Source organism: Brachionichthys hirsutus, chromosome 19 (genome assembly GCF_040956055.1).
Source record: "Brachionichthys hirsutus isolate HB-005 chromosome 19, CSIRO-AGI_Bhir_v1, whole genome shotgun sequence".
In the NCBI taxonomy this organism is placed as follows: Eukaryota; Metazoa; Chordata; class Actinopteri; order Lophiiformes; family Brachionichthyidae; genus Brachionichthys; species Brachionichthys hirsutus.
In genome coordinates this window covers 3,926,084-3,953,714 of record NC_090915.1, presented here as the reverse complement: position 1 = coordinate 3,953,714, position 27,631 = coordinate 3,926,084, and the positions used below count along the sequence as shown (strand labels likewise).

The 27,631-nt window shown below is 47.8% G+C and overlaps 4 protein-coding genes across 4 annotated transcripts; 3 read left to right on the top strand and 1 right to left on the bottom strand.

The window, feature by feature from the left end:
• The first annotated feature begins 1,133 nt into the window (after positions 1-1,133).
• Positions 1,134-6,821, top strand: grk5 (G protein-coupled receptor kinase 5). Its single transcript, XM_068752579.1, has 16 exons — positions 1,134-1,185; positions 1,685-1,774; positions 1,855-1,967; positions 2,853-2,930; positions 3,034-3,131; positions 3,211-3,303; positions 3,386-3,449; positions 3,558-3,698; positions 3,832-4,022; positions 4,400-4,437; positions 4,763-4,852; positions 5,444-5,652; positions 5,738-5,875; positions 5,967-6,104; positions 6,194-6,325; positions 6,399-6,821. The coding sequence occupies exons 1-16, from the start codon at positions 1,134-1,136 to the stop codon at positions 6,486-6,488; spliced, it is 1,755 nt and encodes a 584-aa protein (XP_068608680.1). The 3' UTR covers positions 6,489-6,821.
• A 760-nt stretch (positions 6,822-7,581) lies between these two features.
• ash2l (ash2 like, histone lysine methyltransferase complex subunit) lies at positions 7,582-14,283 on the bottom strand. Its single transcript, XM_068752957.1, has 17 exons — positions 14,225-14,283; positions 13,652-13,718; positions 12,740-12,885; positions 12,559-12,647; positions 12,389-12,483; positions 12,138-12,233; positions 11,964-12,059; positions 11,815-11,890; positions 11,641-11,658; positions 10,368-10,467; positions 10,042-10,259; positions 9,779-9,946; positions 9,404-9,597; positions 8,869-8,961; positions 8,684-8,782; positions 8,554-8,613; positions 7,582-8,461 (listed from the first exon to the last, which is right to left on the bottom strand). Exons 1-17 carry the CDS (start codon positions 14,281-14,283, stop codon positions 8,354-8,356), a joined length of 1,782 nt encoding a protein of 593 aa, XP_068609058.1. The 3' UTR covers positions 7,582-8,353.
• A 2,997-nt stretch (positions 14,284-17,280) lies between these two features.
• On the top strand, positions 17,281-17,947 carry pnx (posterior neuron-specific homeobox). The gene is made up of 2 exons (XM_068753154.1): positions 17,281-17,398; positions 17,469-17,947. The coding sequence occupies exons 1-2, from the start codon at positions 17,281-17,283 to the stop codon at positions 17,945-17,947; spliced, it is 597 nt and encodes a 198-aa protein (XP_068609255.1).
• Positions 17,948-19,916: 1,969 nt separating this feature from the next.
• aebp1a (AE binding protein 1a) lies at positions 19,917-27,597 on the top strand. The gene is made up of 21 exons (XM_068753360.1): positions 19,917-20,172; positions 21,086-21,322; positions 21,448-21,507; positions 21,666-21,719; positions 21,967-22,020; positions 22,286-22,345; positions 22,436-22,495; positions 23,066-23,143; positions 23,312-23,421; positions 23,516-23,655; positions 23,821-23,905; positions 24,003-24,147; positions 24,249-24,328; positions 24,406-24,529; positions 24,737-24,933; positions 25,039-25,212; positions 25,306-25,431; positions 25,515-25,761; positions 25,859-25,998; positions 26,107-26,206; positions 26,283-27,597. Exons 1-21 carry the CDS (start codon positions 19,917-19,919, stop codon positions 26,843-26,845), a joined length of 3,090 nt encoding a protein of 1,029 aa, XP_068609461.1. The 3' UTR covers positions 26,846-27,597.
• Positions 27,598-27,631: the final 34 nt, after the last annotated feature.

The following is a 27,631-nucleotide window of genomic DNA, read 5'->3' as shown; positions in this document are numbered from 1 at the left end:
TCATATGTAAGCTCAACCTCGTTTATGTACGAAGGACTTTCAACGGAAACAAGCCCGCAAGGGCTTTTTTGAAATGCTCCTCTTAGACAGGATGTTTGACGTTATTTGTACTGTAATACATGCTACTGTGTGACTGTACTTGTACTCTAACATTCTATCTAATAAATATATTCATCATCATCATCATTAAGTCGATTGGGTTACTAGTTTTTGAGTTATGCGCTCGGACAGACAAACAAACAAACAAACAAACAAACAGACGCACCCAATTGCAATACCCTCGCCTCCCCTTCGGCGAGGGTAAAAAGTCTGAAAAGGAAAAATCAGTTTGAAACATGAGCGCAGCGCATCATCAGTCCACCAGATGTCAGGGTAACACGCATTTATGAATCAAATGACCGACACAGTGACGTCACCAGAGGGGACAGACATCTGGAGGATCTGCATTACACATGATTGTGACCATAAGCTCATGTCGGTGCCTTTTAAGTCTGTTGTGTGCATTTATTTTCCAAATGCAATCGTAAAGCATTTTAGACCACAATCAATAAAATTCAATTCAATCAACATACTTCAAGGAATTGTAGTAAAAAAAAAGATGTTTCATTGATCAAATCTAACTGCAAATGAGAGTTCAGCTGCTCCAGAATTAAATAAACCTTTCACACAAAGAAGCCTTTCCATGCTGAACGGTGTCTGGATAAGGAGGTTCATTCATTCACTAACATCCCATAATAACACCTTCCGCCTGTCACATGGCCGTTGTGCATAATGTGTACCTTTTACTTTGCTCTTTTACTTCAGCACCGAATGCAGGACTTGTGAGAAAGTGCTTGTGCGTGTTGCTTCTCCTACTTTCACTGGAATACCGGTGCATTCGGCGTCTGGCAGCCCCGCCTCCGTGACGAGGGCGTGCTGCGATGTCACAGAAGGGACTGGGACTGGGACCGCTGGCAGTCAAACGACACGCCTCGTCACTTCGACTCAACCGACTCGGCCTGCTGTCATGCACCACAGCTGGAGGTGAGGGCCATGTTGTAGGGGAACCCTGGATGTTCGGCTGCTTCGTTCCACTGGAGTAGAACACACACACACCCGCACACACACACACACACACACACACAGACTCACCCATGGAGATTGACAGCATGGTGGCGAATAGTGCTCTGATTAGAGCCAGAGAAGGTAAGAGTCAACCCTTCGCTCTTTTCATTTCTCTGTTCACTGTTGATGAAACAATGACGAGTCCTGATTACATACGTGGCTCGTGTCTATCAGTACGTGCAAGATTTTCCGTTCACATTAATTTGAAGGATCACAGGTATGGAGGATGTTCACCTGGTCGCATTCTGGAAGAGCACGGTGACTTCCCTAAACAGGAGAGAATGCTCAATCTTATTTATTGATCTATACCAATAGCATTGCCTCAACAATCCCGGATTTAGATTCCTTAGAGAGCAACTCTGCATTCAATGCAATGACGTGACAGTCTAAAAGTAAGTTGCAGAGCAATGCAGTCCCACTGGCTTTGCTTTCCTGTTTCCTAGAGCTATTTATAGTTCGTTCACTGTAGTAGAGCGCACTGTTGTCAGAAACCTGACAGGTGAGGTATGAAAGCATTTTTACCAGGAATTCATCATCGGTTTATAAAAGACAACACTGCTCCTTTCTCTGACGTCTGCAGGTGGGGGGAGCAAAGGCCGCAGCTGCAAGTGGAGAGAGATGCTTCGCTTCCCTCAAATCAATCAGTGTGTGGAATTGGCTATAAACATAGGTGTGTGTGTTTAAAGGGGGCTCTAACAACAATCACAGTTTGTTGGTTGGATTTCTTATCGTGCTTTCTTTATCTGTCAGAGCGAGATTACTACAGTCTGTGTGTGAAGCAGCCGATCGGCAAGAAGCTGTTTGAGCTCTTCTGTCAAAGCCGCCCCGATCTGAAGAAATACACGTTCCTGCAGGACGCTTTGGTACCCTTCAGATGAGAATGACGGGTTTCTGCTGTCGGAAATAAACTTAAAGCTCAGAAGTCCAAACTTTGGACGGCGCAAAAAAAGCTTAGGCTGGATGTCCTAAAAAACGTGGGATCAATATGCCAAAATCTTAAATTGGTTAGTCGGGTTACCAAATGTTAAGATGATTATCATAAAAAAGGGGCACTCATTTGAAATACTTTGAAATTCAAAAATTCAAATTTAGAGTTTTACTGGCATATTAAAGAGGTGGGTCCTTGTGATAAGACATTAAAAAAAAAAAAATCTGTTTCAATGTCATATAGAAAATCAAATTACCGGTACCAAAAATAATTACGTTACCTGACAAAACCGAGAACACACCTGTGATGATAAGTCATGTGATGCACTCGGCCGTCCAACAGTCAAACCCGGACCTATTCCAAAAGTCTTCCAGTTTCATCAAACGCTGTCAAGTCAGGTTTCTTTTTCTTTCTAGAAAGAAAAATAAAAGAGTAAAAGGAGTTCAGGTTTAACAGCTCAAATGAAAATGTAAAAAAAAAAGGCTCATAATGAGCGGAAAAAATAATAATCAAATCTGCTTCTTGTTTGGAGTCACTCCAAACAATAGTTCTTCTTCTCAACAAGCCCAAGCTTTCCAACAACTTTCCCGAAAAATGTGTGAAGGGGTTAATAAAACCTCGCAGCAGGACTAACAAACATAACCACCAAGGAGTTTGTGTTTACTGTTGGTTGTTTACTTATTTCATAGATACATTTCCTTTTCCTTTCTTCCCTTAGCAAGAAATCACTGCAACAAATATTTTACCGTCAAGTCTCAACAAAATGCTGTGTTTTAAATATCTTGGGGAAAACATGCTGAGTGATTTTTAAAATCTTTAGGAGGAGTTTGAAAGAAAGGCTGACGAGAACAGGAGAGAGTTTGGCCTCGGCGTCGTTGGGAAATTCCTCAACACGCAGGTCTGACAACTGACACATGAAACGCAATGTTTGATTTTTTTTTAATTAGTCCTACTGTCTACTGTCATTTCAATCTCTTGCACACTGTTTCTGCACCTGTAAGTCCAAGCAGTGCATTCCCATCATCCTGAAACACGAGCAAAGCTGCAGCCAGAGCCTGGAGTTCAATCCCTACGGCGACGTCTTCAAGGACTGCAGCGAGTAAGTCCAACGGGCACGCGCTCAAGCAGGCGAGCATTCTGACAGATTAACCACAAGCCTCTGCGTCTCGTGCATATAGAGACCTCCATAAGTTCCTCAGCGGCGAGCCCTTCGTTCAGTACCAGGACAGCTTGTATTTTGACCGTTTCCTGCAGTGGAAGGCATTGGAGAGGTCAGGGTCAAACATCGGCGGCCATTAACGCTCGACTCTAGCGACGCGAGCTTTAACCTCATCCTAGTTTTCCCTCTTTAAGGAAGCCCGTCACCAAGCACGATTTTAAACAGTACAGGCTGCTGGGCAAAGGAGGTTTCGGGGAGGTCCGTATGCTTCTCATCCCACTTCCCAGAAAGTCCTTCCAACTTTACAAAAGGGGTGACAATACATTTTTTTAACGTTTTGTGTTTTTTTTATTTTTTCCCCATCAGGTGTGGGCTTGCCAGGTACGCGCCACAGGAATGATGTACGCCTGTAAGAAGCTGGAGAAGACTCATGTGAAGAAGAGGAAAGGGGAAGCCATGGCTCTCAACGAGAAACAGATCCTTGAGGGGGTGGACAGTCGATTTGTGGTGAGAAAGACAGACACTTGGACATAGTCCAAGTCCACACAGCAGCAGCAGAATCTAAAGAATGAATTGAGTTCAAACCTCAGACAGGAAGTACTGCAAACATTTCACATCCTCTTCCTTGTTCTCCTCTCAGGTGAATCTGGCGTACTCGTACGAGACCAAGCACACCCTCTGTATGGTTCTGACCATGATGAGCGGCGGCGACCTGAAGTTTCATATTTATAGCATGGGAGGGCCCGGCCTGGACAGAGACAGAGCGCGATTCTACGCTGCAGAGGTCTGCTGCGGTTTAATTCACCTCCACCAGAAGTCGATATTGTACCGGTCAGTGCGTTTCCATTAACATGAACATTAAGTCGCATCAGCCAGAAGTCAACACATATTGGAACTGCATGATTCAGACAAGTGGGGGATGTGCAGAAAATGCCTTAAACACGTCTTACAGGCCCAAAAAACACACGTCTGGAAATTCTCCTGGCGTTTGATGTTAATACATTTAAGTCAGTCAAGATCAATGAGGCTGGAAATGAAGCCAAAGCCGTGGTCAAGTGACTGTGAAGCTTCCACGAACACAGCTGGAGCACAGCTGGAACACAGCTTCAGATGTTTGCTTTGGTCGCCTCTTCCTAAATATCGAGTTTAGTCGTGCAGAACATTTTATCCCGCCGACTGCGCTTAATTATTGTCTTTTCACTTTTCAGGGATGTGAAACCAGAAAACATTCTGCTGGATGAAAACGGTAGGTAGAAAAGTGCGGCGTGAAATGTTCAGTGAAATGATCCACAGGATCACATTCCACGGTGACGTGCAGACACAAGACAGGCGACGCGCTCGGATATTTTTAGCTTCACCTTTTTCTAGAATACGGCTGCTCTTTTTTTTACTGACAGATAATTGCGTGAACGTTTAAAAACAGAAACAAAAGCAGCGTTGAGGAAGTGAATGATACGCGGGACGCAGGCGCGGCACCCGGTCGTTGAAGGACGAGCTGACTAAAAGTGATTTACGTGAATTATAAAAAGTTATTTTAAGTGCAGACGTTATTGGTGCTTTGTTGTCTGAAGGGCACATCCGCATCTCTGACCTGGGCCTGGCTGTGAGGCTGACTGAGAAGCGCTCGGTGCGAGGCCGGGTGGGAACGCTGGGATACATGGGTACGTACGGATCTCTCTTCCTGCTGCCGGCTCCATCAGCGTCATCTAAACACCAAGCCGGCCTCCGGCTGGATCTGTGTCAAGTTTCACATCAGCGCTTGTTTGGATTGTGAGATCTGTAACCATGGAAACTGAATGACGTAAACGAACAAGGAATCGTCCTCGTGCTGACGATGACGTTTTCCCGCCAACATTCCTGGAGCTTCGCCGACAAAAAAGGCTTTGCAGCATCCCTCGGAACAACTGAAGGCGTCTGTATGGTTAAAGTAGCGCCATCCCATCATGATGTCCTGTGGAAATCAATTCAGTACGTCACGCCTCGTAAACGGTGCTAGTTAAAAATCGATTGGGTTCACGCCGGAAACAGGCCCGACCCCTTCACAAAGTTTCATGGAAATCTGTTCTGCAAATTTTGAGTATTTAGAGACAATTCCTTCTCCTGCAGCGTTAAAGGGGAAGAAACTTCCAGGACCCGCCCCCTCTATCTCGATAAAGTTTAGCTGAAAAAAATGTTAATACATTTCCCGGCCCATCCTTCATCCTTCCACACTTTTGTGTGATGCCCTTTAATACCCTTAAATGCCCTTTCAGCTCCTGAGGTGATCGGCAACAAGTATTACGGGGCGAGCACCGACTGGTGGGGCTTCGGCTGCCTGGTCTACGAGATGACTGCCGGTCAGCCGCCGTTCCGGAGGAAAGGAGAACACGTGCGATCCTCCGAGATGGAGAGAAGGATCCACACGGAAAAAGAGGAATACGGGGAAAAGTTCAGCAAAGATGTGAAAGACATCTGCACGGCGGTGAGTTCAGGGACTGCTCGACGGATTCTTGAGCCCAAGCCAAAAATCATTGATGGGGGGGGGCTTTCCTTCTTCGGACTTGCAGCTGTTGACCAAGGATCCTAAAGAAAGGTTGGGCTGCGGGGGCACCGGAGGGAAGGAAGTCCAGTCACATCCATTCTTCCAGCCAATCAACTTCAGGATGCTGGAGGCAGGACTTGTGGAGCCCTCGTTCAAACCCGATGTCAGCATGATCCCCGTTGGTGCGTGGGTGACGATGGGTGCCGTCGTTCCTCTGCTAACGCTTCTCTTTGGGTTTTTTTACACACCATCAGCCCAGACTGGTTTACTGCAGCGACGTGCAGGACATCGACGAGTTCTCTTCGGTGAAGGGAGTGACGTTGGACGAGATCGACGAAGACTTCTACTCCAAGTTCAACACAGGCCGTGTTCCGGTCGCCTGGCAGAATGAAGTAAGCTCCAATCTGGGTGTCCCCGGGCCCGAAGACAACCTATGACCCCCCCCCGCCCCTCCATCACTGGCCTCCTCTTCCCTCTGTAGGTCATCGAGACGGGATGCTTCAAGGAACTAAACACTTTCGGCCCAGGAGGATCGAGATCTCCGGACCTCGACTGGTGCCAGATTCCGGACAGCCCCAAGCGAGGCCTGCTCCAACGCATTTTCCGCAGACACGTAAGAACACGGCCGTCTGTCGGCACCGGGCGTCCAGTTCACGTCGTGACTGGCGTTTTCTTTCATCCGACAGCACCCGAACGATCCACAGGAAGAAAGCAAGCAGAGCTTGATGTCCGATGACGCCTACATGAAATCGGCGCTTTCCAGCATGTCCCTCTGAGGACGGTTCCGCGGCCCTGCAGGCACTGAAACGCAACCGAGACAGCAAAATCAGGGAGGGAGGGCAGAACTCAAAAGCCGAGTCCACAGACCGGAGAATATTTAGTTGCCTGTTTCTGTAATATTTTGCGTGAATGGTTTTGCGTTCTGGGATGCAGGTTTGTTTTCATGGCGGCTGGTGTGTTTTATGATTCCTGATAAGAATGATGTCACAAAGGTTTTTACTAAACCAGGTCTCTGCCCTCTAACTTAAAAGCCTTACAAGAGACACAAAGTCTTCCTTAGAACACATTCATTGTAAAAAAATAAAAAATGAATTGTGACCGGCCGAGCTCAGAAGTCCTGCTTGTCTCCCAGCGTGAGACGCTCACGTTGTGTTTATATGTGGAATTTTATATACTTCCTTCCATTCCAGACATTTTGTCAACCTTAACCCAGGTAAGCTTGTTTCTATGAGTTTGTTCATGTTCTTTCACATCTTTTATGTAAACGTGGATTTTTTTGTTTAGCGCTTGACAGGTTTTAAACTTCTGAAAAGGAATACAAATATTTTTTACATCTGTGATTCCAAGATTGCATTGTAGATTATATGAACAGGAAAGTAAGGCGAAATATTTCTGTTAAAAAGATATATGCATTTTTATTATTATTTAAAAGTATATTATTGCATATGTTTGATACATTTCCAAGTGTTCCCTAAGTGTGGAAGTTAATTCCAAGCTTTGGATCAATTTAAATCTCACAATGACATAAAAAAACCTTTGATGGTTATACCAAAAAAACAAAACAAAGAAAATAGACATGGAGACTAGGGATGTCCCGATCAGGTTTCTTTTGACCCGAGTCATTTGATTTTTAACCGATACCGAGTCCCGTCTGTTACTTCTTTAATACGTAAAAAATAAAATAAAGACGAGTGAAAAACGGATCCAGGATGTCCCTTATTTTTTTAATTTTAATCATCTTATTTCAACATTTAACTCTTAAACAGAGCAGTAACGCAGTAAACGAGTAATAAATAAATTTCACCTTGGACTTGGACTCGAGCAACAGGAAATATTAAATATAAATATTCAAAATAAAATGAACAGCACCTCAGTCGCCAGGCTTTCGACATCCTCTTCAAAATACTCTCACACCGAACAGTCGCGCGACGATCTTCAAGCTGCTTCCATGTTTACCCAGCATTCAACCAATACCATCACAGTAAGTGACGTCACGCCGCACGCGTTACCGTCTGTCTGTAGGAGAGAGGTCTCTCTGTGCCACACAGCGTAACTCCAGATCTGACAAAACAGCAATGACAATAACGATCAATATATATCCGAGTCCTGATCTTGAGCTGAAATCCGATTCCGATCGAGTCCGGAAGCTCGTGATCAGGCCCGATTTTACGATCACAAGATCGGATCATAAAGAGAATATTCAGTCGCGTTGAGACTCACATTTTTATTTAACCCAGAGTACAAAACAACTACCTGACACACATCGGAAAATAAAACATTAGCGAAAAGGCGCTAAAGACTGGAGGATGGATTCTACAGGCAGGAAACTTCAGCCGCCACGCCAGGAATCCAGCACGACCACGCGGCCACATCGCTCCACAGCACCTTCTAGCGCTAACATCTCAAAGCAGGGCACAGAATATATGCTGATTTTGTTGCCCGGCGTTCAGAGTGGAATGTCAGCTGACAGCACGCTAGCAAATGTTAACATGCGGCCACCCATAATCAATAAGGTGTCGTCGTTTTTTAGAGCATATTGATTAGTCGCGATTTATTTGAGCTACGTTGTCCGGGCGGCGTGCGGCGCTTTAACAACGCCGAGGCTGGGGGCGGTGTGAGCGTCTTGGTTTCAAAGCCGTGCTCATCCTTCCCACGGAGGGCTACGCCGTCCGTCCACGTCCGTCTCCACATGGTACAGCATGTCGGCCAGAGTGTGTTCGGTCACGGCGCCCCACCCCATGTCGCTCATCTGAGAGGAAAGAGAACACACGGATCAAACGAACAGCCCAGCGGACGCCGGTGGGACGACCCAGACGGGGTTCCTCCGACGCGCTCTCTCACCGGCTGGTACTTCAGGTCCTTCGGAGGGTGTTTGAAATGCGGCCCGAAGTTGACGGATACCTGAAAAGAGAGCGGCGGTTGAGTCTAGATGACCGACAACACAAAGGAAGCAGGAGGGAGCGCGACCGACCGTGCAGCTCTTGTACAGCGAGATGGCAGGAAAGTAGAGGCCCTCAAAAAGGTTTTCAAAGGACACGCCTTGGCTCACTCCATTTTTAAAGAATATCATCTGAAAAAAGAGGATCCATGAGTGAGAGATGGCGAACGGAGCCGGGTCTTTTCCGGCTGGATTCGTCTACCGGCTGGTTTCCTCACCCTGCTGGGCCTCATCGGCTTGAGACTTTTCTCAGCCTTGTCTACATAGTCCTTCTCCTCAAAGTACAGGTAGCTCTTAAACTTGATTAGCGCCTGAAAGGAGAGCAGCGTCAAAAGCACAGATGTAGAAATCTGTTTTTACATCACAGAAGATATTGAACTGATTCTTAACAGGAAATCAGCTTCAATGAAATATTTCTTTAAGACTAATATTTTGTTCTAACAACTGAAACTGATTTTCACATGTCAATGCATCATTTTCAGGAATTAATCACATTTAAAACAGTTATTTATCATAATAATTTACCCATTTACCCCTAAAGCCCTTCCTTCATAGCATGTCCTTTGCCCTCCACAACAGTAGGTGGCACTATGACCTCATAGTGACTCAGCCATTTGATCAGATACCAACACATGACAATATGATGCAGTGAAACTCTGAAATCGGTATCTAGCTGAAAGTAAAACTTGCAAAACCTCAATAAAATGTTACCATGAATATAAAGAAAGATTTGCGTAGCGCCGCCTCCGTTACCTTGTCCTTGTACGTATCGGGCAGAGATCTGGCCGTTTCCGTGCCGCTCGGCAGCTCGATGAAGAAGCCCAGGGTGTCTCCCTGGCCGTAGCCCGTGGAATAATGCTTTCCAATCGACTGGTGGAACTTCGTGCCTTTCTTGCTGCGCCAGGAGTAGCTGAACTTGTCGTAACCCAGAGGCGCCTGCAGATTTCCTGTAAAATAGAGAATCCAACAATTCAAGGGAAGATTTTTTTTCAAAGGAAAGCAAAAATGAAATCCTTGCCGTCAATACAAGTTGAAAATGAGGCTCTGGCGCTTTTGTCGATTTTGACCTGTGGTACACTCTAGAAATAAAATACGAAACTGGACGACAAAGACTTGCGCGGTACCGACCCAGAGGCTGAGACCAGCCGAGTCTGGCTGCCGTCTCTGGAGGCATGTCATCCACGGAAACCTCAAAGTACCAGGAACCCTTCCGGATGCCGTGGGACGCCCGCACCATGGAGTATCCTTTCTCCCCGGTCACTGTGAGCCGGTCGTCAGAGATCTTCAGCTGAGGCGCTGCAACACCAACACAAAGTCTCGCCTTCATCGGATGAACACGAGCAGGAAAGCGGTTCTCTCCTTCCAGCAAACGCCTTTTCGCTTTGGAGTACCTCTGTCATGCAGCGCCAGCAGCACCCGCTCATACAGACAGGCCCTGTACAGATCGCCAGGGATGGGTTTGCCGGCCCAGCAGTCCAGTTCCAGCTTCTCCGGGTCTGGAGCGTGAGGATCTGGTTCCGCCAGGATGTAGCGGTAGCCGTCCTTATTGAAGGGATGCTCCAGCGGGTATCCGTGAGGCGGCAGGCGCTGGGCAGAGAACAGCGGGTCGCTGCGAGGAAGCGGGGAGAGAAGCAGAAGTTTGTCTTGTGTGTTTGTCGGCTCGACCCCCCCCCCCCCCTTCGGTAACTTTCAGCATCACGACGCCCTAAACCTTTACCTCCTGGTTCTCTTTGTGGCTCCCGCAGTGGCGCCTTCCTGTTGTTGTTGTTGTTTACGTTTGGCCCCTCTTCCTTTTCCAGGGCCAGGGGCCAAAGCACCTTCAGGAACACAAGACAGATTACCGGTACACACCTGGACACGAAACACACAGCGAGCGCCCAAAGGTCATAGACAGACCTAAAAAAAATAAACCGCACACGACTCCAAGGATGACAAGACGTGGCGACGGCAGAGCAGTGGGCAAAACTAGAATGAAAACTTGTATTTTTTTATAACCGTATATATATATATATATATGGATGAAAACAAAAAAGTAAATAGAAACAGCATCACCAGTCAAGAGCTGAATGCATTTTCAGAAGGAAACGCAGCTATTGCTAGTGTAAAATTAGTATTATTTCTATTCCGGCCCCTTTTACACATTGCACATTTAACGGACGCCCACAGAAACTGCTCAGCACTCGAGTTCACTCACAACTTACAACCATCTGCATGTTTTTCATCCTCTTTCACCGCCAGCGAAGCGGAGCACAGACTCACACGTAAAAAAGTGAAAGCAGGTCATTCTAGTCATCGGGAACACAAAGAACCAGCAGGCACGGAAAGGCAGGAATTAGTTCACGCGGCATTTCCCCAAACGCTATGAGCCTCTTAGAATGAATCGGATTCTGGTTTTTCCATTCAGGAATATAATTAACATAAATAAATAAAAAAATGAGACAAGCAGGTTGATTGATGCAGTTTTTCCTTCATATAAAAAAAGGGGGATAATGAGTTTGTCCATGGTGACTAAAAAGTCAACGGCTAATCGTCTAGAGAAGGGAGAGAGAGAGAGAATGAGGCTAATTAGCATTGGATGAAAGCCGATGGCGAATCAATAATGACGCTCTGCTCTCATGTGCCGTGGTTTCACAGGGCAGAGAGTCATTTTGACGAGGAGGAGGTTTCCAGGGATTTTAGAGCCCATTAGCAGCAAGCCAGGGACGAGGAAGGTATGTCCACCCTTCAAATGGGGGGGGGGGGGGGCAAAGCTTTCAGGGAGGGAGGGGAACCAAACAGATGCAGAGAGCAGACAGGGAGAACACAACTGGTTGAGGATGAAGTTGCCCAGAAGATGCTTTAATGATGATCAGTTTTGATTTTGAGCTGAAGGGGGGGGGGGGGGGGGGGTCGACTGAAGGTCTGATTGGAACCTCAGGGTCAACTTCTATCCAGAGGGTAACAAGACACACTGAAAACACACTGATCAGCTCCGAGTACCACATATTCACCTGGGAACGCAGATCCACCTAGAACACAACGCACAAAATCGCTATGGTCACCACATTCAGTTGACTTTCCCCCTCTCGGATCTTTTGCTGATACAGAATTTCGAATGATGGTACTCAATCTTTATTTTTCCAGTTCAGACGGGGGTGTTTTTTTGTTTTGTTTTCTAACCTTACCATTCAGGCCGCCAGCAGCGGGAGCGGCGGCGCTCTGTTTCTGCGTGTCGTACGACGGTCCGATGTTTCCCAGATCCTACAGGACGAGGATAATTCTGCTTTACACGCCCACAAACATCCTTCGGTTTCTGCAGCCCGTCGTTAAATACCTGATCCAACAGGCCAAATTTGGGGAATTCCTCCTCCAGGTCTTTGCTGCCAGGGTCAGGGTGTTCCTTCACGAGGAAAACGTCTCTCTCTTTACTCTGAAACACACAAAAGACACACAACGGTGACTGCATGCCGTATGATGCCGATTCCCCTCTACGCAACGCAAGCAGTACCATCGTCTTCACTATGTTGTTGGGCCAGGTGAGCTTCCCCGGTCTCTGACGGGTTGTCATACACTCCCAGTACTTGTCAATGAAAGGGATGATATCCTGCAGAGAGGAACACAAAACAGACGGATGAAATACTGTAGTTTCTATTAACACGAGAGATATATACACATCTTTATTTGTATCTCGCCTTTCATACAGGGCAAACCGTTCAAAGTCCCAAATCAGCAGCAAGCGACAAACGTTTGTGGGGTCACCTTGTCTTTGGAGAACATCGTCTTTGGGTGCTCCTCCTGCGTTCTGGACCGCCATGTCAGGTTAGCCAGCGCCGTGAGGCACATCTCCTTCAGATCTACAACACAGAAGGCTCGCCGGTTGGTGTCGGCCGCTTGCATCGCGAGACCGAGATGCACTTCAGAACACCCACTTGCTTGTTTCCTCAGGAAGTACGTGTTGCCGCTGTGATGGCACACGTTACAGTGAAACACGTAATTCGTCATGAAGGGAAGACAGGTCCTGAGGAGGAGAGTAAACGATTTGCATGATGGGAACCGTCCTCATTGTCCAATCACACGACAGCAGACACTCCTGCGAACGAGTTTGCTCACGCAGTGTCGATGCCGAACGTGTCCGCCGTGAACCACTTCATGCACAAGGCGCACTGGAGCTCCACTTCTCCCAACTGCCGTCCGCTGTCCTCGTCTCCAGATCCAGTCAGGGCATCGGCAGCTTCCGAACCTTCGCCAGTCGTTTCCTGTCAGAAAGGAAACATGCTGTTAAAGAGCGTTAGAATTTATCCTGGTCTAATGTTGGAGAGAGAAAGAAATGACGTAGATACGAGTATCCCCAGCAACACAACACCCGCCCACTTCAACCAGACGGAACGTAACTGGTTCAGCCTGCTGCAAAATCTGTCAGGGGGGTTACAACTCTTCCTACCAGCAGGTGGCAGCAATCCGTTTGCTGCAGTCCAAAGGGAAACGCCTGATGGGGCGATGTCCCGCCACATTCACGCCATTCTCAACCAAACCGCTGCTTGATTTTAGATTATGTAAAAATAGCGATGCAAACTGTAAGTAAGAGCCACGTCCACCCTTTAGGTCATAGACACCATCTCACTGACTTTCATTTCCTTTGAGACCCTCAGATGGATCAAACAGACACAAGCAAGGGCCGACTAGTGCCAATGGTTATGGTGTACAGTAATGGGTTAAAGTAATGTTGAGCCTCTGCAGCAGTAATCCACAGCCCTCAAACAAGGCAGTAGAATTCTACTACTTTACGACGGGAGACTAATCTCTTCCTTCTTTTCGTCTTTGGTGCCGGGCTCCGGGACATATTCTACATGGGCACATTGCTGTGTCATTGTTGAAATGACACCGTACTCTGTGCAAGCATTAACATGAACACAGCAATGATTTCATACTACACACACACACACACACACACACACACACAAAAAGCATAACCAGTCGAGATGAAACAAAACCAAGTCATAATCGTGTCCAGCAGTGGTTTACCGTCCCCTCTTTGCCATTGGATGATTCCGTATCCATGCTGGTCGGCAGCTCTCTAAATGCAGCATCACTGAAAGTCGACAGAAAGATGAAACAGAAGTGGTGACATTAACCAAAGGCGGTCAATTCAGACCAAATGGTAAAAAATAAAAACACAAAGTTCAAAGGGTTCGTGCAATCACAAATAAGAAGCGCTTTGTTAGCATCCTTTCTTTACCACGAATCAGTTTTAAAACGCTGAACACATTAAACAAACGGAGTTTGGTGTAAAGTGTTCGCTACAGAGACATTTAAAATATGATTTCAGACTATATCTTTAAGATTGTATAAGTTAACTGACAAACTGAGTGACATTATGTCGTGCATATTGATGCGTGTGCGTTTTGTCCTTACAAAAAGCATTTGCGCTTTAACGTGAGTCTGTGAAACGCTAACGTTAGCTAAGCTAGTGTGCTAACACAACACTTGCAGCTTTTTAAAAAAAACCGGTACATGAGAATTTCGTTTACACCGGCAATGATTAAAGTGATCTGTGATTCGTAAAAGTGCGAAATATGTTGAATGTCAGATGCACACCTCTCTCCTGCCTCCTGCTCGGCTGCAGCTACGCTGCCCGCCTCTCCTTCGGACGCCATCTTTCAAATCAATGAAAACAAAACATATCGCGAGATTGACGCAAAAGCTTCCGGGTTATTCCCGCGAGCAGACAAACAGCGACACCACAGGTTAACAGGCAAACTGCATCTGCAGAATAATGGACTATAAAAGGTCAGTTAATATTTAGTCTTAAACTTTCTCATAATATCTGTAGTATTGGTGTTTTTGTTTAAGAACGAGATCATTTTACTTTACTACATTTATTTTAGTAACAAATTCAAATTAAAATCATTGATTAGAAATATGCATTAATTCATGGATTTTGTGTTAAATGATGGGTCAATGAATGGATTGATTGATTTGTTAGCAATGCATTAATGGACTCACAGATAGTTTGCCTCTCAAATATTATGGGAAACGCCCTAGTGTGTGTGTGTGTTGTGTCCAGATAAAAGGCCTTTTATCCGGATCCAGAATATAATGTGTTTTTCTGGCTCATTTCTGATCTTTTACCAAAATATTATTGAAATTCATCCAGTACTTTTAAAGTAATTCTATCAACGCACACATAAACAGCCACCGAGCCTCGAAGAAACGATAACGTTATAATAATTGAAGCATAACAGTATTGAGTGTCACGAACGGGGTCGATGCTTCAAACTTAAGTAACTAAATAAACGTAGTTCCTGACATTTCTTGCCAGTGGCGGATGAGATGTCTGGAAATGTTAATATCGTCTTTACTTAGGAGCCTACAGAGACGATAAAGAGCTTTATGAGGAGCTGAGACCACCCGACGAACCTTCTGCAGTCAAACTTCATGTAAAAGTTTGTGAGGGTCGTTTCAGCACCAGTAAAGATGCGTCGAGCACAAAGGCAAGTGTGCCGGCAGACGCCTCACAAAGGAGCCGAGCACCCCTGGGTGATGTCATAAACGACTTTAAGGCATCGTGAGAGAGATAATGCTTGTGTTTTCTCCTCCCCTTTCCTCCTGCAGTGGAGACACATCTGTGACGATGGGACAGCGATGAAGTTAAGATGAAGAGTTGGCCGCTGTGGTTAAATCCAGACTGAGAATATCAGCTCCGTAACGTCTGCCAGTCCAACGTCTTAATAATAACTCTCATATTTAATCTTTATTCCTGTCTAAATTCTCATCCTGTCGTCATTTGTGATGTTTTCCTGCATGCTTTCATAATTTTGCTCTTGATTTGTTCATTTATAAATGGTTATACAATAAATAAAATGTGTTTTTAGTTCCCAGTCGTCCTATTGCTGACGTATTAGGTACGTTTTTTGCTGGTTTGGGGTGAAATACAAATGAACACAGAAAAACAAAGCTCGACATTGCTGCAGTTTCTGCCTTCATGCTGATGGAAGCTGTTTGTTGGAAACTTTAAGTAAAGGTTTTGATTTTTTTTTTCCTTCTCGTGAGGCTCACTTTTACAACTTTAACTCTCCGTCTTCATCACTTCTTCATCGCCTCCAGGGTCCGTCCGTGTCTCCTTGTCCTGCAGAACAAAGACCAGGGTCAGCGAAGGTCAAGCCTGCTGGTAACATCTGCTAATTGTCCTGATGGGCTGGCCTCTCTGCTCTTCTCTGTAGGTGTCTGTAGCTGGACGCTCACAGACAGCTGCCACCTTCATGGGTCACCACCACAGGACCACTGACCCCCCCCCCCCCCCATGGACCCTCCTTTGTGTGATGAGGAATGGTCACTGTAGGTAATAAGAAACTGAGACCCATAATGTGGATTTAAAGATGGGACAGTGACCTGAATGGTGGAAGTAAATGGAGGCAGATAATTAAGCATAAACACATAAAAGGCAGTGGTGGAAAGTAACTAAGTACATTTACTCAAGAATAGTACACACTAGTGTTAACTTAATTATCTTCATCTTATGCAACTTTTCAGTTCTAGCCGACTAAGAGAAGATTTAGTACTTTGTAATCGATTACTTTCTACCTTGTTTGGCTGGTTGTTGTCGTTTTTCTGTTTGTATGTTTGTTTGTTTTCCTTTCATTCATCTTCTAAACCACTTTGCCCGTTCCAACATGATCTGAATCAAATATTGTGGAGGCGCTGGGTTCAGGGACAAATCCAACTAATCTGGCATAAAACAGAAAAACAGAGACAAGAATTCAATACGTTTGTAGGGAATTTCCATATTCGATGGAATTCCACAACATTTAGTTAACGTTTCAGATCCTGGACTATTCTTTATGATCAGGCAATATTCCTCAGGCATTATTCTGTGACTAATGATGTAAACATATCACAACAATCATTGTTGATCCAGACAAGAATCCAGATCAGATTTCAGAAGAACCCAATTTAGATTATGGAGTTTAGAGTCTGACAGAGGTTTGGAAATACTTACAAAACATGTATCTCTTTTTAGTCCAGGATTACTGATAAAATAAAATAAAAATAAAAACAGGAACAGGAACAATTCAAGACGAATTATCTCCACATTTAATTATTCTAAAATAATAATAATAATACAGCTTTAAATACTGTGCAATAAGCGCGTTTAAGGATTGTTTTTGCTGAGATGTCGCGCTTTACATGACAAACGGCGCTAAGGAAACTCCTGAAGGGAGAAAAGGTGCAAACTTTCCTTTTGATGAGTCCATAAATTAGCATCACAAGAAGCCTTCACGCGTCCTGCTGCAAATAAAGACAAGCTACGCCACAAAAAAGAACACGGAGGGAAAGAAAGGAGGCACGTTTTAACCAGATGCCCTGCAATAAATAACCCGCTCAGTCCCCTCCAGCTGCGACGGACATTTACATTTTCAAGTGCCCCACAGGGGGGGGGGGGGGGGGGGGGGGGTCCCACGGGACCGGAGCGTGTCTCACAGCAATTCCTCAAGACAGGCAAAAAATTCATTTGGACAACGTTTTGAATGGAATGTAAATGTTAACGCGCGCTGCAGGTTGTGCTTATAACCCCCCGGTGCAGGACCGGCCACCGACAGTGCGTCGTGCGTCGTGCGTCGTGCGTCCCGGTCGGTCCACACACAGCCACTGAGATGCAGCCACTACCAGCCAAACTACCGCCGACCCACAGGACGCCTTTTTCTGTGGAGGATATTTTAGATCCTTTAAAATTTACGAGAAAAAGAATCCGTGCTGAGGAGGAAGCTGCGGGTACGAATCCGGACGGGAAGTCGAGTGTTGCTGCTTGTGGCATAAACGTAACGGCGAGTTTATGTTTTAGGAACTCCTAGAGTCGAACCCCGAGAGCAGCAGCTGCAGCATCCCCCGGCAGGTGGGAGCTGCAGCCCGGATGAAGAGGAGGAGGAGGAGGAGGAAGATGCCTGCGTGCAAGGAAAGCTCCAGAGGTCGAAGGTGAGGAGACGGCGGCTCCGCACGGCTTTCACCCTGGAGCAGCTGCAGATCCTGGAGCGCAGCTTCCAGAGGTGTCGCTACCTGTCGGTGCTGGAGCGGCACACCGTGGCCTCGGCGCTGCGCCTCTCCGAGACGCAGGTGAAGATCTGGTTCCAGAACAGGCGCACCAAGTGGAAGAAGGAGCGGCTGCAGGGGAGGGAGGTCGAGGAGGGGCCGAGCTTCACGCCGTCCTTCGCCTGTTCTGCTGCCTGCCCCCCCCTCGCCTACAGGTCGTTCTCCTGCCCGCAGCGCGCTCCGCTCCCGTTTGCGCCGCTGCCGCTGGTCCCGTATCACCGTTTTTACGCATGACCGGAGATCCGCTCCGCGTGACTGAGGACAGAACATGGAGCAGCTCCAGGAAGGAGTCTACAAAATAAGGAACTATTTTCATAATCCCGGAGAGCGTGCCAGATTAGACTGAATTAAAACATATTTTCTAATGTATGTAAATGCTATAACTTATTTTGATAAAAGTTTTTTATTGTTGTTCTGTCTGCTTCGAATCCTTATCAATCCAAATAACTTGTTAGAGTAAACATGAGCGTGTGCATTAAGATCTAAAGAAATGCTATTTAACAGGTAATGAGATTTAATCTGGAGGTGGATCACAGGCTGAATGCTGGAGGAGGTGACCAGAGTACTGTTTTTGCTCTTAAATCAGGTCCATTTACAGTTCCAAGATGGAAGGGACCTTTTTTTATTAGAGAGGATGAAGAGCTTGAAGTTTGTGGTGCTGATGAAGAACCAGTCCGATGATGGGGTTTGAGATTATAAAGGATTTATTACTAAATAGAGTTTATCTGTGGGTCAGGATTACAAAGGGCCGTCCGTGAGCGGTGGCTCGGTTCCTCATCTGGCTCCACAACGTTTTAAATGGATTCTGTGCCCCTTTGGGTCACTTGCTAGATTTACTCTAATAAACACAAAATCTGACACTTCCTTATCGAATAAATGATTGATTAAAGGGCCCGACTGTAAAGCACACTGTAACGCTGGCGTTGTTTAACTGGTTGATTAGCAGCAAACACATTTATCGTTCATCAATCACGTGAAGGAGAGATGAAGGGAACAGGAACAGAACACGAATAAATAATCCAACCCTCACATCTGGCAACCGTTCACCGAGTTCATGCTGGACCGGACTGCGACCACATAGCGAGGAAACGTGCAGCATTTCTTCATCTCATTGCACAACTCTTCATCATCATCAGAATGTCTCGTGTTTTTTTACCAGCAAATCGAGCTTCCAAACACGTTTTAAAAGTAAAAGCAGAGGGATTTAAGATTTTGCCTGCAGGAAGAGCATCAGCCCATCTGGAAGAGGGCCTGGGGGGGCGGGGCCAGACCTCCCCCCCCCCCCCCTCCTCCTGACCCCATCCAGCCATGGAGGTCATGAAAGCAGTCGGCCTGCTGCCAACGCCACGTGAACGTGAATCAGCTGATTTGTGTTTTGTTGGGCAAGAACTAATCAAAACTCATTTTCAAGACAAATGAAATGGAATTATGGAGCTGCAAACACTTTGGGGATCTGATGAGGTGTTTGTTTTAGGAAGCCTTTCACCAGCAGTGCAGAGCAGACACTTGTTACGGTCGCATCTGATGTAACGGTTCACATGACCTGCTTTAAAACATTTGATTTATTAAGTGTTTGGGGAAGAAGAGTCTCTGCGTTTAGTTTTGATGTGTCCCAGGCTAAGGGATCGTTTACAAACATTTAGTTTAGCGAGCAGCTGATGAACGCTCTCCCTCTGAGGGCGGTCGTATTTAACGTTTCATTTCCTCCACTGGGATCTCGCCTACTTTTCTCTCTTTCTTTCTTCTTGCAGGAATGTCACATGTGGCAGATCCTCCTCCCCTTTCCTTAGAGATGGGTGAGGGGGAAAAGGCGGGTGAAGGGCCAAGAGGAGGAGGAGGAAGCAGGGAGGCGTGTTGGTCCGCTGCTGGAGAGAATCCTCCCCAGGCGGATGCGTTTTCTTTGCTCCAGCAGAATCGGGACGCTGCTTCAACACTTTGTAGCCCAAAACATTTTCTTCTTCTTTAATGCTGACTCCCCACCAGAGGAGGGCGTCCTCCAGACCTCCCAAGACACGTCTTTTTGTTCTCCCCGACAGGCATCGCTTTCAGGTGTCCTGAGACTCCAAAAGGATTTCACAGTCTGGGTTGCAGCTGAATCCGTCTGCAGGTCAGATGTTGGTTGGTCTTTTGTTTTTTGTTTTTTTACAGCTAGTTTGAGATTCAGGACCCGTCTGGTCTGCACATCCTCATCGGCGTTGGAGCAATGAGGGCTATCGTGATGGCTCTCTGGGTAGTTTTGACCCTGTGCTGCATCCCGGTCCGCACCCAAGAAGACGTTCGGGATGACAAACTGTCCAGACGGCAGGTTCAGGTTCAGGTTCAGGAAGTCCGAGGAGCGGTCGAGCCCAAGAGACGGCGGGAGGAAGGCGATGCCGAAATGTCAGATGAGCCGGTTGGAGCGGTTCAAGAGCAGAAGGTGAAACCGAAGAGGAAGAAAACACCTGAAGAAATTGAGGAAGGTAAGTTTCCACAAAGTCTACTCGGAACATCTCTGCGCTCTGAGCTTTTCGCGGCTGCGAGGATAAGCAGACGGGAGGAGATGCAACGAATCTGCAAGGCAGGGAAATGTCGGTTGCAGACGTAACTCATCTGCATGACTCATCAAATCCTTTGGCCCATAATGAAAACCAGCAGCACGAAAGAGTTTGAAGATTCCGATTCTCAGCCGATTGTTCGCATCCATGATCTGCTTTCTCTGCCAGGCTGAGAGCGAAATGAAATAAAGGCAATATTTGTGTTGTCAATCAGAGAATGAGCTTTTGAGTTGCGGCTGTGCCTCAATGATGTCGACTAGAAAGTGGGGAAAGCGTGAGCAGCAGAAAACAGCAGTATTTCCACGACGGTTTTCCCATCAACCCGCAGACAGGATTTACGATGGGCCCCGCTCCGGTGCCACTGAAGCAAAACCGCAGAGCGAAGGGGCTTCAGGTTGCATGGAAAGGCGATGATTACAAAACCGGAGGCCCAAAACTATGATTCATGTCTTTCAAACTTTGTTTATGCAGGGAAGACTCGGCTGAGCCTCGCTGCTCAGCCTCAGTCTTTTGAAGATCTCCACTGTAATATTTCACAGTTTAAGAGTAAACCTGACGGTCAACATTTTGCTGCTCATTCTCCAAGGAGGGAAAACACGACTTTGCTGAAGGCCCAACTTGTTGCCAAAACGGTTGCATTATATATAGACACTGTCGACTGTCAAAAGGAAGGTCCGTCAGAGATTTCAGTCGTTTCGTAGCCGCCATATGTTTCCTGTTACACGCTACACGCGTGCTAAGAAACATAAAGGGGAATGAAGCGTCTCGACGTCGCCGCTTCGCGCTTCAACACACGCAGACAGTCGCCTAAATGTTTTCCTCTTGTGCGTTTCTGAAGCCAAGGCCAAGAAGGCGGCGGAAAAAGAAGCCAAAGCAAAGAAACAGAAAGGCCCCAGACCCACCAGAAAACCCAAAGCAGCCAAACCCACCAGAAAACCCAAAGCGCCAAAAGCCACCAAGAAACCGAAGGCGCCCAAAGCAACCAGGAAACCCAAGGAGGTGACGACAGCACAGCCGGCCAGCGAGCGTCCACCTGGGGAGGAGAAGCTGCTGGTGGGCCCGGGCCCGGACACAGGTGTGTGTCCTGAATACAGTACTATAGTAGTAATAGTATACGATGAAATGTCAAACTTAAACTTTAAAAACGTTTTTCCAATGAATTATGTCTTTTTAACTGTGTGTGTTTGTTTTTTTTTACAGTGTTTGAACCTGTGACCACAAGGAAACCTGGAGGGACAGAAACCATTGAGCCAGACCGGGGTGAGATAGAAACCATTGAGCCAGTGGAATATCTTTTTGTGTTGAAAATCTTCTACAAAATTAATTAACAGTATAAATGCAAATTGTACAATCTTTTTTTTTATTTTTTATCTGCTTTGGTGAAATTATAACATAACTAAATGTTATTGTCTTTAAAGTGTTTGAACCTGCAGGGATGCCCGTATGGACAGAACCCATTGAGCCAGACCTGGGTGAGACTTGAACTGGTTCCAGCACTGGTTCTATCGTGCTGGAACCATTTACAGTCACTATAGAAGTATAATAGGAAATAGGAAACGTCTCAATAAAGAAAAAGACAAACGTGCACATTGAACTAGAAACGAACAATCATTTTCCAGTTTCTATTTTAAAGATGTTGAAAAATGAATGAAAGGTTCAAACAAAGCTGCCGTTTCTTCTTGACGGCTTTGATGATAACGTTTTTAACCGTCTTCACAGATCTGAGAGGCAAGAAACAAGCCACAACTACTGAGGTCATCATGTACATACCAGGTACCCACCGCCCCCTGCAGCCGGATGTGTATCCTGTTTATATATATATATATATTATATGTATATGTATACTGCAGTAAAACCTTGAATATCACTATCAGATTGCAGCAGCAGCTGTACTTCCAGGTCTAGCGGACAGGTGTCATACTAACCCATGTTTTTTGTCAAAATAAAAACCATTTTAAGTATCTAAAACAAACAGGGAAGCATAAATGGAGATGTTTATCTTGCATAAGTCGTACTCGTGTGTTTGCTCCCGTTTCAGAGGAAACCACGTCCATCCCGTACGTCGGCCCCTGGTACGAGGAATACGATTACGCTGACCGTAAGACGGATCGTCCCCCACCTTCGTCCATCGTGCGTCGTTCTGCTGGCCCTGATCGTTACGACGAGTTGCTTTCTGTCTGATTCACAGTGGCCGCTAAGAAACAGGAGGAAGAGGAGGAGAGAGCTCGGAAAGAAAAAGCAGAGAAAGGTCAGTCATAGAAAAGCACTCGGAGAGCGCAGACTAAAAGCTCATGTTCACAGTAGGAGCCAATGGGCTCGAAGCTGAGACAGGAAGTCTTATAATACAGGCCGACATGCTGGAATGGGAAACACATGCAGCTCTCCAGACGTCCCGCCTCATTCTTCAGTGGTTTGTCATTAATCACAACAGCATGGATGGAACTGCAGGGAGAGACGAGACGAGGACTTCTGGACATCGTCTCCGTCTTGCATGGAAGCACATTTTCACAAAATCCTTTATTTCAATTGTATAAATTATTGTAACAAAACGTTACTTTATTTTGGGGATGTTTCTCATCATTTTGAGAGACTGTTGTTAAAAAAAAAAAAAAAAGAGATCAGATGCCAGCTGGCTGATGTTTTGATGAAGAGGATGGAACGATGCATCCGCTAGCTCTGGATGTCTTGCACAACATTTTGGGTGACCTTTTATGAGAGAGAGGACGAATAGACGAAGACGCACGCATGGAAATATGTTGTTGTATCAGAGCAAGCTGTTTTCACTCCGCATGTGCCGTTTTGTCGTTACGATCTGAAGCCGAGCGGCAGAGGAAGCAGTGGGAGGAAGAGGAGGACGAGAGGCTGAAGCAGATTGCAGTGCTGGCCGAACCCAAAAGTAAGAGGCTAACGTTTGTCCGTCCATGGATCAAAGCAGGCTTCGATTTCACTTCTCGAGGGGGGCGGGGGGGGACGCATGCTCTCATCGTGCTGGAAACATCTGCCAGATCTCTGAACATTTTCCGAGCCCTTCCTGTTTTTGTTTTTTTTGCACGTCTCCTTTCAGCGTGTCCTCCTCTGGGTCTGGAGTCTCACCGGGTGGAGGAAGACCAGCTGCTGGCCTCCTCTCAGTCTCATCACGGCTTCTCAGCCCACAGAGGACGACTCAACATGCAGGTAGACGTCCCCCCCCCCCTTCCCCGTGCACGTTGTCCCATCCATCACCATCCGGGTGAGAACCAGCCCTGAGAACAGCTGCGCTCGCCCGCAGGGCTCCGATGACGACGAAGACCTGTACGGCGGCGCCTGGTGTCCCGAGCCAGAGGAGACGAACCACTGGTTTCAGGTCGACGCTCGCCGAGAGGTGGAGTTCGCTGGCGTCATCACTCAGGGCAGGAACTCAGAGCAAGGGTGAGTCCATGGTGGCGTATTGGGTAGCGCTGTAGCCTCACAGGGAGAAGGTACCCATCGATACCGACGGGATGCAACCAATAACTGTTGCATGAAAACTGTCTGGAGAGCATTACAACCAGAACCCCACCTCAGATGATGATCTCCCCCCCCCCCCCCCCCCAGTGAGGATTTTGTGTCGTCCTACTTTGTGGCCTTCAGCAACGACAGCCGTGACTGGACGACGCTGCACGACGGCTACGCCGAATGGGTGAGAGGCGGTGAAATAATCCCGGCGGTCTCCCCGGGTTCAGCAGAAAGACGTGGAATGAAGACGAGCGTCTTCCTCTCTCTCTCTCTCTCTGCAGCTGTTCTACGGAAACGTGGACAAAGACACGCCGGTGATGAGCCAGTTCACGCCGCCGGCGGTGGCACGCTACATCCGCATCCTGCCCCAGAGCTGGAACGGAAGCTTGTGCCTCCGAGCCGAGATCCTGGCCTGTCAGCTTCCCAGTCAGTAACACAAAACAAATCAGCATCAGAGAGTTATAAACCCGAAGCGGTCCCAGAACGGGCGTCGACCGTCTCCTCACGAGGCTGCCGCTTCTTTTCAGGCAGCTACGCCAGCGAGAATGAAGTCAGCTCCGCAGACGACCTGGACTTCAGACACCACAACTACAAGGACATGAGACAGGTCTGCTATTTGAACAACAGCAGCAACAACAAAGGGTCGTCTCGTATTGTTGAAGGACACAAATGTGCTCCCGCCAGATGATGAAGATGATAAACGAAGAGTGTCCCAACATCACCAAGATCTACAACCTCGGTAAAAGCGCTCACGGCCTGAAGATGTACGCCATGGAAATCTCCGACAACCCCGGAGAGCATGAGACAGGTGAGGGCGCGACAGGTGAGAGACGGGTGAGAGACAGGTGAGAGCGACATGTGAGGGACAGGTGAGAGCGACATGTGAGGGACAGGTGAGGGCGGCAGGTGAGAGACGGGTGAGAGGGACAGGTGAGAGACAGGTGAGGGACACCTGATGCCTCGACGTGACTCAGAACTCGGTTTCGTAAAACCTGGACTTTTTTGTTATCGCCAGGTGAGCCTGAATTTCGGTACACAGCTGGTCTCCATGGCAACGACGCGCTGGGTCGAGAGCTGGTTCTCCTGCTGATGCAGTTTCTGTGCAAGGAGTACAAGGACGAAAACCCCAGAGTGCGCCGCCTGGTGGACGGCGTGAGAATACACCTGGTGCCTTCGCTGAACCCCGACGCTTACGAGCTGGCGTACGACATGGTAGGACGGGAGTTAACTAGTTAACCAACATTCATTCATTCATTCACCGGTATCATCATCATCACCATCATCGTCATCATCGTCGTCGTCCATCCTGTCCTCCAGGGCTCTGAGATGGGGAACTGGGGATTGGGTCACTGGACACAAGAAGGTTACGACCTCTTCCAGAACTTCCCGGATCTCAACAGCATCTTGTGGGGCGCCGAGGACAGAGGTTGGGTTCCGCGCATCGTCCCCAATCACCACATCCCCCTCCCCGAAAACGCCCTCAACGGCTCGGTGAGTTTGATCCCCCACCCCCCCCGTCTTTATTCCTTATTGGAATGTGTCGGCATCCGACGCCCTTTTTCTCTCCCCTTTGGCTCTTACAAGCTCGCCGCCGAGACCATCGCCATCATCTCCTGGATGGAACGCACGCCATTTGTGCTGGGAGCCAATTTACAAGGAGGGGAAAAGCTGGTGACCTACCCGTTCGACCTGCAGCGCCCCCCCGTTTCTGTGAGGCCGCGTTTCAGAACATTTAAAAACGACGGCCTGCAGCCATCGAGCGGGTTTTAATAACGCACCGGTGCCGTTTGAAGCTCAGCGAAAGCCGCCGCTGGAGGGGCAACGCCGACATGAACGAGGAGACCTGGGCTCGCATCCAGAGGCAGAACGAGGCCGCTCTGAGGGAGACGCCCGACGACGCCATGTTCCGATGGCTGGCGATGTCGTACGCCCACAGCCACCCGACCATGACGGAGACCTACCGGGGCTCCTGCCACGGCGACGATGTCACGGGAGGTCAGGGGATCACCAACAGAGCCAGCTGGAAGCCGACGGTGGGCAGTAAGTGGAAGACCCCCCCCCACACACGCACACCCAACCCATCTGAAGCTGGCGGGGGGGCGTGAACCAATCCTCTCCCCTCCGTCCTCTCCCGCAGGTATGAACGACTTCAGCTACCTTCACACCAACTGCTTTGAGCTCTCCATCTTCTTGGGCTGCGACAAGTTCCCCCACCAAAGCGAACTTCCTGCGGAGTGGGAGAACAACCGCGAGTCTCTGCTGTCCTTCGCTGAGCAGGTGAGGGACGGGGGGTGCTCGTCCACCAGGGCCCCTCTGTGCAGCGTTGAGAAGCTTCTCGGGGGGGGGGGAGCTCCAGGTGCGGTTTCAGACGTGTTTCCCGTGCAGGTAAATCGAGGCATAAAGGGCGTCGTCAAAGACGTGGAGGGAAATCCGCTGGCCAACGCCACCGTGTCCGTGGAGGGGATACGCCACGATGTCAAAACCGGTAGGACCCGGTGGAAGAGGGACGTTCTTCCGCAGCAGCATCCAAAATGAGAACGTTTTCTTTCCCTCCTGCGCAGCCGCCGGCGGAGATTACTGGAGGCTGCTGAACCCCGGGGAATACCGGGTGACGGCCAAGGCCGAAGGCCACACCCCTCAGTCCAGACTCTGCCTGGTGGGCTACGACTCTGGAGCCACTCAGTGCAGCTTCCTCCTGACCAGATCCAACTGGGATCGCATCAAGCAAATCATGGCGCTGGGCGGCAACCGGCCCGTTCGCCTCGTCCCCAAAGCCAACGTGGAGAGAACGACTCCGGCCAGCACGGTGGAAGCCGCCACCACCGTAGACGGGCACGCCGTGGCCCAGAAGGCCGAGCGGCTCAGGCGCCTCCGGGTTTTGCGTCTGCGCAGGCTGCGTCTGCAGAGATTGCGGGGAAGTCTCGGTAGCGCCCCTGCGACCACCACCACAACAACAACAACAACAACAGCAGCCCCTGCGACAACACGCCAAACAGAGCAAACCACATCCTGGTACGACTCCTGGTTTCCTGTGGACGCCTGGTCCACGGAGAACCCGTTTGACAGCATCCTCTTTGACGGCGAGCCCACGCAGGACTATCCTTTCCAATACACTATTGACTGATCAGCACATTCCCATCTCGGCCACGCCCACTGCAGATTGCTGCAGCATCACGGCTTCAGAACGCCGTGCAGTCGATCCCTCCGACAACAAGTAACGCTCTACAGCAGGCACGGGCAAACTACGGCTCGAGGGCCATATGTGGCCCTTTGGGCTTTTTAATCCGGCCCGCCGAACTTGTCCAAATTATATCATTAAATGACATTTTATTATAATTAAGCCTCATTCATTTTCCCCTTTTCCCTGTAATGCTACCTATAAAAGGCCAAACCCTTTCATGTAGTGGCTTTTACATGTCTTTTATATTCGTTCACTTCACACAGAAAGTTTGCCCACCCCTGCTCTACAGCAGTTAAATAAATATGACCCCTACAAATACGATCCAATAGGAGACATTCCTGGATCCGCACCACCTCGCTAACAAACCATGAAAAATTATTAAAGGCACCGTTAGAAGCTCCGCCTCCTCTGTGGCGGTAAGAAAATACACAACGGTTGGGTTATTTTGTTCTCATCGTTCATTATGAAACTTCCTGCTGAGCAGATATGACAACTTTAATGGGTTCTAATACGCAGTATGTCATAATACACACACGTATATATATATATATATATACACACACTTGATGTAGAATGTCTTTAGGCTTGTTGAACGGCTTTATTCTGCGATCGCTGGGCTGAGACAACGGATCCAATTACTGCTGAACGCATTTGATTAAAGTAAGTTCTTAATAAACGTGTCTATTATTTTGGGATTCTGAAACGACTCCTCTGAAAGACCCGAGTCTG